The 14,551-nt window shown below is 38.0% G+C and overlaps 1 protein-coding gene across 1 annotated transcript in view; it reads right to left on the minus strand.

Annotated features, from left to right (window-relative positions):
* Window positions 1-5,377: 5,377 nt before the first annotated feature.
* Window positions 5,378-14,551, minus strand: part of LOC124783433 — a 241,145-nt gene continuing 231,971 nt past the window's right edge. Inside the window, exon 4 of the mRNA XM_047254024.1 lies at window positions 5,378-7,076. Coding sequence (XP_047109980.1) covers window positions 6,656-7,076 — 421 coding nt within the window. The 3' untranslated portion in view covers window positions 5,378-6,655. The remainder of the gene's footprint in view (window positions 7,077-14,551) is intronic.

Genomic DNA, 14,551 nt, shown 5'->3' on the forward strand with positions numbered 1-14,551 from the left:
GTGTAATAAATTATGAAAATAGCGAAAAGTTCATATCTATAAGAGAAATAGCAGTGTGTTTACCAATGGATATATAAAAGTGTGTGTTCACCAGCAAGTGAACTTTGGCATGTCACTTACAGAAGCTGTTTCTTGCATCTTGCTGCAAGTACTTGCTGAACTTTCCAGTTGCTGAAGTTTTTCTAAAACTTGCAGAAGTTTTAAGTGTTCAGTATTGGTACAGAAATGTCATTTTCTAAATGGACAATGACAGAGTGGCAAAAAAAAAAAAAAAAAAAAAAAAAAAAAAAAAAAAAAAAAAAAAAAAAAAAAAAAAAAAAGGTGGAACCCCTAATCGTAAACAATTAGCCACTCTCTCCCGAGGGGGTGTGAAATGTATTTGCTGATTACCTTGTCTCACCAGAATGGGAAGTAGAAAGTTAGTGAAGACATAATTGAATTTGAGCTGAAATTTTAATACTAGTGTAAACATAAATGTGTTACATTTTCAATAAAAGTAATAAATACTGTTTGCAAAAATCAAAGTATAATTAAAAGTGGATCTCTTGCTGATACAGCTTTGTATCACGTTTTCAAACATTTGATTGTACAATAGGCAAGGGACATCCAATACTTGCAGATGACTGTCCCCAAAAATTTTGAATACATGTGAAGACCTTTGATTTTAGATCATTCAGTAGTGTTTAAATATGTATGCCTTTGTATCCATTTCTTCGCCCAAACATATAATTTTTATCAACTTTTTGTTTCATCATGATTTTTCTTCAATTACAATAATTTAACAATGGTGGAAACTGCTCTAGTTTTTAAGCATGACACTGTCACTTGCCTGTTTCATAACACAACTCTTATGGAAACAGTGCTGCAAGAACTTGTGGTAAGTTGTTGAAATTAATCTCTCAAAGTGACTTGCAGAAGTAAACTCTCACTAGTTCTTGTTTTAATGTAAATATCTTAGCAAAAGTTATTTGTGGAAGTTATCTGCTAGTGGACAAACATATTAAGTATTCATCTAAAAACAAAGATGATGTGACTTACCAAATGAAAGTGCTGGCAGGTCGACAGACACACAAACATACACACAAAATTCAAGCTTTCGCAACAAACTGTTGCCTCATCAGGAAAGAGGGAAGGAGAGGGAAAGACGAAAGGATGTGGGTTTTAAGGGAGAGGGTAAGGAGTCATTCCAATCCCGGGAGCGGAAAGACTTACCTTAGGGGGAAGAAAGGACGGGTATACACTCGCACACACACACACACACATATCCATCCACACATATACAGACACAAGGTCTGCTTGTGTCTGTATATGTGTGGATGGATATGTGTGTGTGTGCGAGTGTATACCCGTCCTTTTTTCCCCCTAAGGTAAGTCTTTCCGCTCCCGGGATTGGAATGACTCCTTACCCTCTCCCTTAAAACCCACATCCTTTCGTCTTTCCCTCTCCTTCCCTCTTTCCTGATGAGGCAACAGTTTGTTGCGAAAGCTTGAATTTTGTGTGTATGTTTGTGTTTGTTTGTGTGTCTGTCGACCTGCCAGCACTTTCATTTGGTAAGTCACATCATCTTTGTTTTTAGATATATATTTCCTATGTGGAATGTTTCCCTCTATTATAACCATATTAAGTATTCAGCTGGAAAAGAATATAATGGAACAGAAATTTTAGTGTATGTCTTTCCATTTCATTGAAAGATCTTAATGAAAAGCACATAATGTAGAGGCAGAACAGAAGGTTTGTTATTGCAACACTCTGAGGGAATTTTGGTTTTTATACAAGGCCAAATGCAAACACATGATGCTAATGTAACGACACTGACATGTAACATGGTATCAAAACAATGATGGTGCACAATAACAAAACAGAAATGAAGAAAATACACAGATATCACACTGTGTAATTACTTGTATAAACTAAATGAGCAGTTATTGTATGTGAATAAGTGTTGCTGAGTACAGAATAAGCTTCTGTACATTTATGTACTGTACATGTGCTGCTTTTCCAGAAGAAAATTTCTGTTGATAGAAAACAATGTATAATGTGTAAAACTCTCTCTAGGAAGCTATTAATACCTGTTTCATAAAACAAGTCCTCAATTGTTATCATGGAAGCTTAAAAGACAATTGTTTGGACTATCGTATCTTTTCATTGTAATAACCATAGTATTTTATTGATAACCTGATGTTAATATCTTTAAAATTTTATTTTTGTTTATTTTCTTACAGAACATCCATTGTCATTCTTTATGCAGATATCAAATAACATCTAACAAACAAAAAATATTAATAGTGTCCCTTCTTCTATCTCCTGCCAATTTCAGTCCTCTGTTGTTGTGTTAGCTGCTTTCTGCTGAGAGTTTTTTCAACATAATTGCATTCTATTCTTTGGGTTTACTGTGATTATTATTAATTAAAGTGGTGCAGCTTGAAAACCCACATATTCCAAAAGAGGATAAGATACAAAAAATACCACATGTCAGCTGGTATAGCAGAAATGAATCTAACACCACGAAATAAAAGCTATTACATGTATAATATGTTCTATGGCTAGACTATGTTTTACAAACCTCTTGTATATAAAAGTGACAGTGTCAGCCATTCTGTATGATAAATGTAAACATTCCGTCAGACCATTCTCTAATTTGTCCATAAGATGCTAGTTGTTAATTTTCTGGACAAATTCAGAAATAACAGTGACACTATCAAGTTGTTCTTAATGTTTCTGAACCCACAAGAGACAGAGGTTGCAAGGGCAATAGAAATGAAGTACTGCAGTAACAAAATAAACCAATGAACTGATTAATGACTGCTGTTCAGCAAAAATTTGAAAACAATAGACATGAAAACTGTACAGCTACACCAGTTCAAGGTTTCAGTGTACTGCAGTGATTGAAACTGGCATTCTGTATACACATAAATGTTAAATGAACTGTTTGTAATGATGGTACAAAATAGGTTGTATATTGTTTATTACAATATCAAGAATATTTATTTGTTAGCACAAATGTCAGTGCCATTCAGCATATGCTTTGGTGGGATTAGATCAGTTTATATTGTAAGTGGGAATAGCATACTGAAATGGGCAGATAGAGAAATCTTCACACTTCGGCAGGAGAGATGAAGAAAGTTCCAGAGTATCTTCACATTTAAAGATAAGGAAAGTGATTTTGCAGGGTTCTGCTTTTGTTAAAAGAGATGAAAGTTACAAGAAACTGTCATCAGCAGAATCTATGTAGAAAGCTCACACTAAGAATAACAAAATTGAAAGAATAATAAAAGAATCTGTAAAGTTTTATTATGATTGGTATTCTCTATCCTAAGGAAACTTAAACAATAACTGAGTTAGAAAGCCAAAAGAAAAAGTGAGAGGGGGGATCAACACCCAGTCCGTAACTCCTTATTGAATATTGTACAATATGTGCAAATGGAGATAACCATACAGAAATAAAATCAATGTAGATACACACCAAAACAGGACCACTTGATTCTTCAAGAAGCAGTGGATGTCAGACCAAGAAGGAAGATTTAAAAACTAAAATATAGATAAAGAATATATGTTGATATTCCAACCTAGAATTTCCATTGTTAGATAAAGAATACATATTAACTATGGTACATGGAGGGGGAGAAAAAAGCTACTGCTCTTGCTGTCCAAGAACTTTCATAACAGATCCATACTTTTGATCTTTTCTCCAGGGAGACATTGTAGCCATACATTTAAAAGAGTTATAAAGCTGATTCATCAACAGAGAAAGAGATCATGAATTTAATATTAGCACAAGGTAATATGTGCTGCCAATTGGAATTATGCAGCATTGTTTGTGAGGAGTTGAGATGCTACATTGTTTTATATTATATTTGCATACTGAAATTCATTTTACATGCTATCTGACATACATTAACACAAAAGTAAATTACTTTTATCCTGATCTGATTTCATTCTGGTGTAATCTGTGTAATGGCACTTATCAGTGACAAGTGAGAAGATATGTAGGTGACATAAATGAATTTTGTAAGTGTGATATTCATACACTTAGCATTTGTATTAACATACAAAGAAAAATCAGGAACTGATGTGGTTTTTTTTTAAAGTACTGCAAAGGGCAACACCAAAAGAAATAGACACTTAAAAATAGTTACCCAGTTATAATCACTTTCCTCTGAAAGAGCAGTAGTTTCTTTAAGTGTATTATAATCTAAATTGAGTAAGAAAATTTGACTGACTTTGGATAGAACAACTCTGCATTACTTTGAAGAAAATTAACTGTGCTTTCAGGTTCTCTTTCATACTGGTATTTCAAGAACACATTTTGTACAAAATTAATGTGAATGAAAGGCATAACATTGACTGATATGGAAATTGTAGAGATGAGATGACAGTCATTCTTAAGGATTATCAATTTTACTCGTTAATTGTAATTGGTGTAAACTGGTGTAACTTGCAAGGACAGTTTCTCCTATTGTTGTATGAATAGTTTTTTGTTGTATTGATATAGTGATACATAATATTGTCATCAAATTATTGTTGTTTGTTGGTGGTAAATGGCTATTTGGAATTGATGCAAAATATTCATAGTTAAATTGATAACATGCAAAGAAAACAGAATAAAAGGACCTTACAATTTGGAAAGTGGCCCATGGGCTCAGCCCAGAAGAAATACTTTGTTGAAAATACAAATTATACATAGACATATTGAAAAATGAGCTCCAAGGAAACTACTCAAAGCATAAGTAGAAGAGAACATTGAATACATTTTAAGTCGAACGCTTCACCACATTTCTAGAGTGATGTAAAAGACATATGACAACAATAGGTAAAACTTCTCATAAATGAGTGCACTGTGTGACCAAACTGACAGTTTATGACTGATTTGCTTGGCTTATGGTTATTTATTTGTGTTTCCCGTGTGTTACTATAAACGCATGACTAATGATGAATGTCACAAAATATACCTGATAAATCCTCAGTATAAGAGAATTATGACACCATGAAGGAAAATGAAAACTCCACATCACCTTACATACCATCTTAGCATGTGATTAGAGTGCTAAAGGCTTTTGTTTTAGATTTTTTTTAAATTTAAGTTGCTCGTAAGTAGAATTTCTTGCTACACATTGATATTCACTTTTGCATGAGAGTACATTTGATAAGAAAAATTATGTGGAGTTTTCCTCAGATTAATCATGCATATGCAACAGAATCAGTTGCTTTTATAGTATCAGACAGATAGAAAACAAAAATAATAATAGTAGATTTCCTGGTTTGGAATTACTGATAATATTCATCATTTAGTTGTCCATAATCTTACACAATAAAAATTATTGATAATATTTATTGTGTGATATGATGGAAAAGTAATTCTAAATAATTTCGGTCATTGTTAATATTTTTTCAAGTCAAGTTGTAAGTAAAGCTGTGTTCAACTGTCAAGAATATGACTGATGTCCAAGTTCTGTTAATATTAAAATATAACAATGCAGGATGAAATTGTTGGGTGGATAGTTGGTAGTGTGATTTATTAACCACCAAGAAAGCACATTCATCAGTCCACATTACCAGAAGATTCATTACAGCAAACAGCAGTTTTCTTCTGTCCTTGTTCCAGACACAAAGTGACCTGTTCTTAACATGCTCCAAAGAGTGGTACCAGTTGTGAAGTCTGTTTTATGTCACATTTCATTATATTTGTAAATGCTTAGTCTGAAGATGAGATGATACAAGGACATCTTCAGTTATATTTGTATTCCAGCGTCCACTGCTGGGACATAAACTAAGAACTATATGTTACACTGTAACAAATAGTCACATGCTGTTTATTTTTCAATTTTGATGATGCATTTTGAACATTGTTTATCTTCTGGTTGAAACAAAAACATACTCTAAACTGTTTATAAGAGTCATGTTAAAATTACAAGAAGCAGGGACATTGACATGTGGCCCACCAGCAACTGTGGAAATCATTGTGCAGTTTTAAATAAATGAATCAGATGTACTTTTAACTGATTGTGATAATCCAGTAAGCAGCTTAGATACAGAGTATCACAGCTCATCACTGTCAAATAATAGTGGGACTTACCAATGCAGCAACACAGAATAGGGAGATGACGTTTCCAGTATTTTATTTGAATGGTGAAATTGAGGCTATCGAATATGAAAATTATCAGCAAATACTAATAGTGTCGCCAGAGCAAAAATGGCACAGAACACAGCTTTTATGTCAACTGTATGGCAGTCGGTGCAGAGAAATTTTTTAAATGTTCCTACTACTGGGAGATTTAAATGTTATACCAGCACAGAAGTACCACTCCTCCTACAGAACAAAACAGAGGACTGGTGCACTGTCATTTGCCAGTTGCTCAGCTGCTTCTCTCCAGTCAAAATGCAGGTTTGCTGCAGTATGTCTTGATGTAGCCAAACATCACAGAAGCAAAGTCAGGTACTACAGTGCAGCAAATGGCTCAGTGTTCTTTACAGGTAATATGCTAGGCGCTAAATCTGGCTGACTAGAGGTGTTGGGGCAGAAAGTCTTTATCTCTGGAAGTGCGAGGGCAGCTAAAGGCACGTCGGTGCTAGCCGTGCCCAGGGCATGGCAGGGCGAAGACGCAGGGTGAAGCAGGTGACGGAGAAGGGGGATGTGGCGTCGACGACTGCAGTGGCCTAGCTGTTGTCACGAGCCGCTGCGTGCGGCCGGAAGATGACTCGCACTGTCGAGTAGCTCCTCCGGAAGCCCAGCTTGGCATACAATCCCAGCGAAGCATCATTCTCGGGTCGAATGACGACAAAGGGCTGGTAGCCACGATTGGCAACTGCTGCTGACAGGCGGCGAGCCAGTATCAGGCCGTAGCCTTTGCGTCGGAACTCTGGCCGTGTTTGCATGGAGAACATGGCACCATAGTAGGACTGCACCATCCAGGCAGCCAGCTCGCCTGTTGCCGAGAATACTCCATAGGCAGGTAGCGCAGACAGCAGCCGGCGGAACACCTCGATGCTCTCGAGGTCATTTGCGGGGTACAAGTCGTGGATGGCATCAGCATGTTCCGGGCTCAGCTGCCGCACCTCGGCCTCCTCTGCATTCAGCCTGTGGACAGATTACGAGTTCTAACACATCTTGCACTGCTTCTGTGCTCTCCCCCTGGCTATGCATTATTGGAAATTTGTTTAATATGCGCACTGATATGAACACATGACCACAGCCCAAGTGAGACTGAATGCCAGCTGATATCACTGTGGGCATGTGACCTGGTAAGAAAAGTATATAAGGAGAGCATAGAGGAATGAGGCACTATTCTAGTGGTGGCTGAAAAATAGTGAAATTATGAGTAGGCAACAAGGTTTCGGAAGTCCACGCCGCATCACAGAATGTGTAGGCCAGAGACTTGCCTGCTCTGCACGGTGATTTTATCCACTTTAGGGTTTGATTGAAGAGAGGGTACAGAACAAACAAAGTCTAATGAACTTATGCCCAAAAATGCACGGTTTCCAAGCTAGAGACAATTTATTCAATCATACTTTGTTACAGAGATGGAATCTAATACGCACTGCACCAGGCAGCCACAGTTAGAGCAAGCAAGGTTTCCTCCTAGAGGGTGGTACTGTTCCTGATACGCCATGCACTAGCACCCTCTCCTGCCATAGTAATTCATAATGTTGCATCTGATTCACTTCTCTTCTGACTCACCCTGTAGCATGTCTGATACAGTGCTGTACACAGTGGCTCTGTATTTGAACTGAGAGCTTGCCAATATGGTGTTCACTTACAGAAAGGCAAATGGCAATGGGCAGCAGGCAGCAAGGTTAAATCAGGAGACTTATCCCCACAGACAACAACCACAGCATTCAATGTTTGCAACAGTATTTCACAATTTGTCTGACGCAGGGTCATTTCAGGAAGCAGGAAATCACGAAGGACGTACCCAAAATATTCGGACACCAGACTTGGAGGAAAATGTGATTAACACTGTGGAAGGCCCTGACATGCCAGTATTAGGCAGTTGGCCCGCAAGTACAGTGTGGAACACACTCCATGACAACTGTTACTTTCCTTATCACTTACAGTGTGTGCAACAGACCTGCCATATTGGGAGCAGTTTTGTCACTGGTTTCTTCACCAGGCGACCATGAGTCCGGGATTCAAGTCATCCAGCCTACTCACAGATGAGGCCACATTTACACAGAGTGGTATCTCAAATTGTCATAATCATCTGTGGGATAGTGTGCAGAGCCCCCATGATATGGTGACTGCGAATCATCAGCATCGCTGCAGTGGGAATGTGTGGGCCAGGATAATTGTTGACTGTATTTTGGGACCAATCTTCCTTCCACATCAAGTAACATGCCGGAACTATCAGTGTTTCTTAGGAGTGACTTTGCTTCCCCTGCTGGAAGAAGTGCCTTTGATGATTTGAAGGGTTATGTGGCTCCTACATGATGGTGCTTCAGCCCACTTCTCCATTAATGTCCAGACACATCTCAATCATGTCTTCCCTGGTCGATGGATTGGTCAAGGGTGTCCAGTTGCATGGCCTGCTCACTAACTGGGCCTCAAAACGTATGATTTCTGGTTATGGGGCTATGCCAAAAGTATTGTGTGTGCAGAGCCCACACTGGAGACACTAGAGCAGCATATTCATGCTATTTTTGACACTGTTCAGATGCAACATGGCCAATGTGAAGTGCGAGACAGAACATTCTATGGCGCTTACACACATATGTTAAGGCCCCTGGAAACCATTTTCAACACATACTGTAACTGTGGCGGCATGGTGCAGCATGTATTGGACCACAGTCTTTGTAACAATGTATGACTTAATAAATTGTCTCTAGCATGGAAACCGTGTACTTCTGGGAATAAGTTTGTTAGACCTCTTTAGTCCTGTATCCTCTCTATGATCAATCCCTAGAGTTTGTATACAAAGGGAAAAAATCACCCTGTATGAGGCAAGATGAGAAGCAACCTCTGGCAGATATAATAACAGTACCATGCTGGTGCAGGCACCAAGGTTTTGGAGCACAGTGTTCATTGCACATTGTTGTACATGGGGATCTGCAGCAGGTGACCACTACATGTTCCAATGTTGACACAATGACACCATCGGTTATGTCTGTAATGAGCAGACAATCATAAAAATTGAACCATAGATCTATGAAAAAGTATCACGTGGACAGATTAATCACATTTCTTGTTACACCAGATTGACAGTCCTGTCCAGATCCAGGCAAATGGCTGCTTAAAACATGCAGCTTCCCAAGGATACAGACAGATGGGAGCAGTATTATGCTATGGGGGACAATCATCTGGGTTTCTATATGACCTGTGGTAGTAATTGAAGGCACCATGACAGCTATGGATGACATGAACATTATTGCTGATTACACATATCGCCCCCCCCCCCCTTTCCCTATTCTTCCATCCCCCCTTCCTCCAGTCCCATCATCTGAATGATGATGGCCCCTTCCAGGTGGACAATGCTGTCATAAGGCCATAATCATACTACAGTGGTTTAAGGACCATAATAGTGAACTCACTTGGTCTATGTCACAGAGGGAGAAATCTTATGACAATTCAAGATGTCACTGATAACATCATAGAAGGAGGGGGAAGGAGAAGGAGAAGGGGAAGGGGAAGGGAACCAAATTGTGCTCGAACACCCCTTCTTACACTATTGGTAGTAGTTGTATCTTTATGAAATGACAGTGTAGAAATGGTGTGGTGACAACAGTGTGCATATACAGCCATGACAAGGAAAACTGAACTCTTTGCTGCCAACTTCACCAGTGTGAATCAGATGGAACACATCTGTGATGATATTGTGTACCAGCTCCACACCCGCAAACCAATGCCTTGTAATTTACAAGAAATGTGTGACTTGTGGATAGGCATCTGGTACCTAAGATCTCCAGAAACCTATCAAGGACTTGTTGAACCCATTTCATGTGTAGACACTGCTTTATTGCTTTCCAAAGGAGGACCAACACACTATTAAGCAAACTAAATGCTATTAAGCAAGCTAATATATTGGCTCATCAGAGTACTTGTGTATATAGAGAAAGCTGCAGACCATTTGAATGCCAATTATCCAGTTTGCAGATGATACATACATAGTTCAGCAATGCCGGAAAAAAAGGAAAAAAGAAAGTGAAGCCCTGAGTATTGCTATTCAATTAGAATGAATGTTTTCATTTCAATTCCTGTTCTATCTCATCTGCACATGTTTTATTTCCAGAAATTATTCAGGCACCAGTCCCTTTGTCAGATATCCCTGAAATATTTTTCTGTTGTTTAGCTTTTCATCTTCAGGAAATGTGTGATCTCAACCCTTGTAACATGCCTGCAGATAATTTTTTGTATGTGTTTGCACAACCCTTTGCCTAGGGACTACAGGTCAATGATTTCCAACATGTTGTTGTTAATGTAAATGTGGTAAATATCAGCTTCCCACAAAAAATGTGTATTTTGTATTATCAGTAGCTTTCAGTTCTCTGTGAATCTGTACAGTCTTGCATTTGCATTAATTCAGATAATGGAGAGCTTGCTGTTTAAAAATCCATAATAACCACCATGGTTAGTGTTGCCAAATATGAGCTGCTATTATCAGAGCACTAAAGGTCACAAAACTGACATGAGAGCCAAACACTCTAGTAGCAAACTGTAGTAGAGCCAAACTGAGGGCTTGATGAGACAGGGAGTCCCTATGGCAGCTGGAACAACACTGACTAGAAAAAAATTGCATAAAGAAAGACAGCTTAATAATTAACTGGAAAATCTCTTTTTCCGATATATATTTCTTTTCCCAATATATATCTCTTTTTTCAATATATCTCTTTTTCCAACAAACAGCTCAGTTCATACATACAATACCAGGAACAAAAATGATCTGCACGAGGACTTAAAAGCACTTACTTTAGTTCAAAAAGGGGTCCACTACTCAGGAACACTCATCTTCAATAATTGGCCACAAATACAAAAAATTTAGTTACAAATAAAGATCAGATTAAAAGGTGCCTGAAAGACTTACTAGTGGCCAACTCCTTCTACTCCATTGACAAATTTCTTAATAGAAACAAATGATGTATTGTATATACGCATACTATTAGTATTGTTATTTGTTATTTCAGCTTAAAAAAAATTATTGACATGGTCCACGTCCACGAGGATCTCCTCAGCACGGATCTATGGAATGAAAAACTAATCTAATCGAATCTAATCAAAGGTACATGAGTTCTCCTGCCCCTTTTGTTCTTATATTATGCCTACGTGAAGACTTCTTTGGGCTCTGACTGCGAACACGTGCTGTTGTCAAAATGTCATTATTACACCAACATTTAAAAAGAAATGAACATTACCAGAAAATTAGGAGGTGTTCAACCACAGTCTGCATTGTTGCCAAATTTGACCACTTTCTCTTTCCTGTCCTCTTAAGAAATCAGTGAGCATGTACCTCCCCCTTCCTGTCCACCTATGAAATCATCGAGGATGTCTTGAACTGTTACTGGATTTCTTCCCCTCTGACAAAGACTAATTGTGCAAATGTAAAATGGCAGAAAATTCAAAAAAATGACGCTAAATTAAAAAACTGATGAGAAATTCAAAATAGCCCAGTTATGCTCCAGAGTATTCCACCCACTCCTATGATGCCACTGTTGGAAGTAGATCTGTTGTTCTAGGTATAAAATGGCAGAACATTCAAAACAGCTAGATGCGGCACTGATCTGTTGATATGAAATTCAACAAATTCAAGTTTAGAAACATGAAAATATGAGCAGAGGCTCTATTATGTGACTATTCAAGATGGCAGAACTGAGAATGTGAGCACAGTGTCAATGATGTCATTATTCAAGATAGCTATGTGGGAATACAAGCACAGGCTCTATGGTGTCAGAATCCAAGATGGTGATCCAATATGACTGACCTGGAATATGAGCTCAACCTCTATGACATCACTATTCCCGATTGCTTACTCGGGAATATGAGCACAGGCTGTATGATGTCACAATCCAAGATAAATAATAAATAATAATAAATAAATCATTTATTTATCCATAATAACTTAACAGTCATGGGCACAGTCAGTTTACAAACACAAGAACATTAAAAAAAGTTTGGAAGTAAACGTAAATTACACACAATAACATTAAAAATCCTTGGTGGAATACAACCATTTGTCAATTAACAGTTACTTTAATTTTGTCTTAATTATGTTTTCTTTTAGCAATTTTATTTTATTTGGCAATCTGTCACTAAAAATGTTTTCCAGCAGAAAATGAATTATGATCTGTTGTTCTTTTATTACTAAATTTTATGTGGAATCCTCTCTTTTTCTTGTACTATAATTATGGATTTCACTATTGATTACACTATGCTCCATATTTTCCTTTAACAAACAGTATAGTTCTGAGAACATACAATGATGATACATAAACAAAGAGGGCTTCATCACAGATTCAAGAGAAGTCAAAACATAACTGATAAACCAAAGCTGAATGAACTGAAAATAAGCATTAAGAGAGCAATGAGAGAAGTGTTCAATGACTTTCAAGGTAAATTTTTTCCAAAAAATCTGATTAAAAACCCTAAGAGGCTATGGCTTTATATAAAATCACAAAGTGGATCAAAATCAGAGAACTTACTGGCAATGAAAGGAAATTGACAGAGAGACATGCCAAAATACTGAATTCAGTCTTCCAAAATTGTTTCACCATGGAGGAGCACAGTATAGTTCCTCCTTTCAGTCATTGTATGATTATCAACATATCAGATATTGAGGTAAGTCAAGAATAAGAAGGCAATTACGATCACTTAGTAGTGGAAAGGCATCAGGAACATATGAGATACTACAGAGAACATGCAAAAGAACTTGCTCCCCTACTAGCAACAGTTTGTCGTAGATTGCTGTAAAAAGATGCACATAATTATAGGCCTCTATTGCTGATGTTAGTCTGGTGCAAATAATTACACATTTTATGTTCATGTACTATGACAATTCTGCAGAACATGAAACTCCTCCATAAAAATGAACATGAATTCTGCAGAGATCTCATGAAACTCAGCTTGCTGTGTTTTTCCAAGAGATCCGCAGCACTGTGGACATCTGCTATCACATTGAAGCCATGTTCCTAGACTTCAGGACGGCACCTGACAGCATCTCACACTGCCATATAATGAAAAAAAAATTGAGCTTACCATGTATTGGACCAGATCTGACACTGGACTCAAGACTTCCTTGTAGAGAGAATTCAACATGCCACTCTTAATGGAACAAAATCTACAGATGTAAAGGTATTTTGAGGATCATTGGAAGATCCACAAGACTGTTCACAGATGATGCAATTGTCTACAAGGAGGTAGCAATGCCTCAAGAGAGCAGCAATTTGCAGGACCAGCTGCAGAGGATTGTAAATGAGGGATGGATTGGCAGTTGACCCTGAATTTAAATAAATGTAATATACTGTGCACACATAGGAGATGAAATCCTCTATTGTACAACTACAAAATTGATAACAAGTTCCAGGAAACAGCATTTACTGTAAAATATCTAGGAGTAACCACCTGGTGTAACGTTAAGTGGAACGATCACAAAAAATGAATAGCAGAAAAAGTAGATGGTAAGCCGAGATTCATAGGAAGAATCTGAAGAAATTGTAATGCACCCATGAAAGGAGTGGGTTAGAAAACATGGAAAGTATAACTAGGTAGGGCTAATAGAAGAGATAGAGAAGGTCCAATCAAGAGCAGTGAGTTTCATTACAGGGTCATTAAGACAGTAGGAAAGCATTATAGAGATGCACGATAAACACCAGTGGAAGATACTACAAGAGAGGTGTTGTGCTTCATAGAATGGATTACTACTAAAATTCCTCCCACATATGGCTTGTTGAATGACCGCAATGAGAAATTAAAGCTAATACAGAGGTTTTCCTTGCACCATTCGCAAATGGAACACGGAAGGGAAGATCACACAGTGGTACAACAAATACCCTCCACTACGCACCACCAGGTGGCTTGAGGAGTATTGGTGTAGATCTAGAAATGGCTCTCTCCTGTGTGGTATTTGTTTAAATAAACACAAATATCCCTACCCTATCCCAAAAGTGGTGACAGTTCTTAAGAATAGCATAAGTGGGTTTAAACGTAGGACAAGTCAGATCCAAATTTAGGGTGGCAATTGGTTAAACTGCAATGTCAGGGGGGTTGGGGGGGGGGGGCATTGTTTGAATTAAAGACAGCAGGACTATAACTTATGACAAGCAGTATGTGATGTCACGGGGTAACACACTGGCTTTCTTTAATTTTATACACAGTACAAGTGAGCTGAAAACCAAGCAGGTTGTGCTGATGTCTCCAGGTCAGCCATCTTCGAGTGTGATATCATAGGGCTGGGGAAAATACAGGAAATCTGACAACCATGCAGCCTATGCTCATATTCGCAGGTCTGTTGGACTGGGACATCATAGAGCCTGTGCTCATCTTCCTAGGTCAGCCGTCTTGAATAGTGATGCCACAGAGCCAGTGCTCACATTCCCAGGTCTGCCGTCTGGAGTAGTCACATCATTGAG

The sequence above is a fragment of the Schistocerca piceifrons genome, chromosome 1, assembly GCF_021461385.2.
Source record: "Schistocerca piceifrons isolate TAMUIC-IGC-003096 chromosome 1, iqSchPice1.1, whole genome shotgun sequence".
Classification (NCBI taxonomy): Eukaryota; Metazoa; Arthropoda; class Insecta; order Orthoptera; family Acrididae; genus Schistocerca; species Schistocerca piceifrons.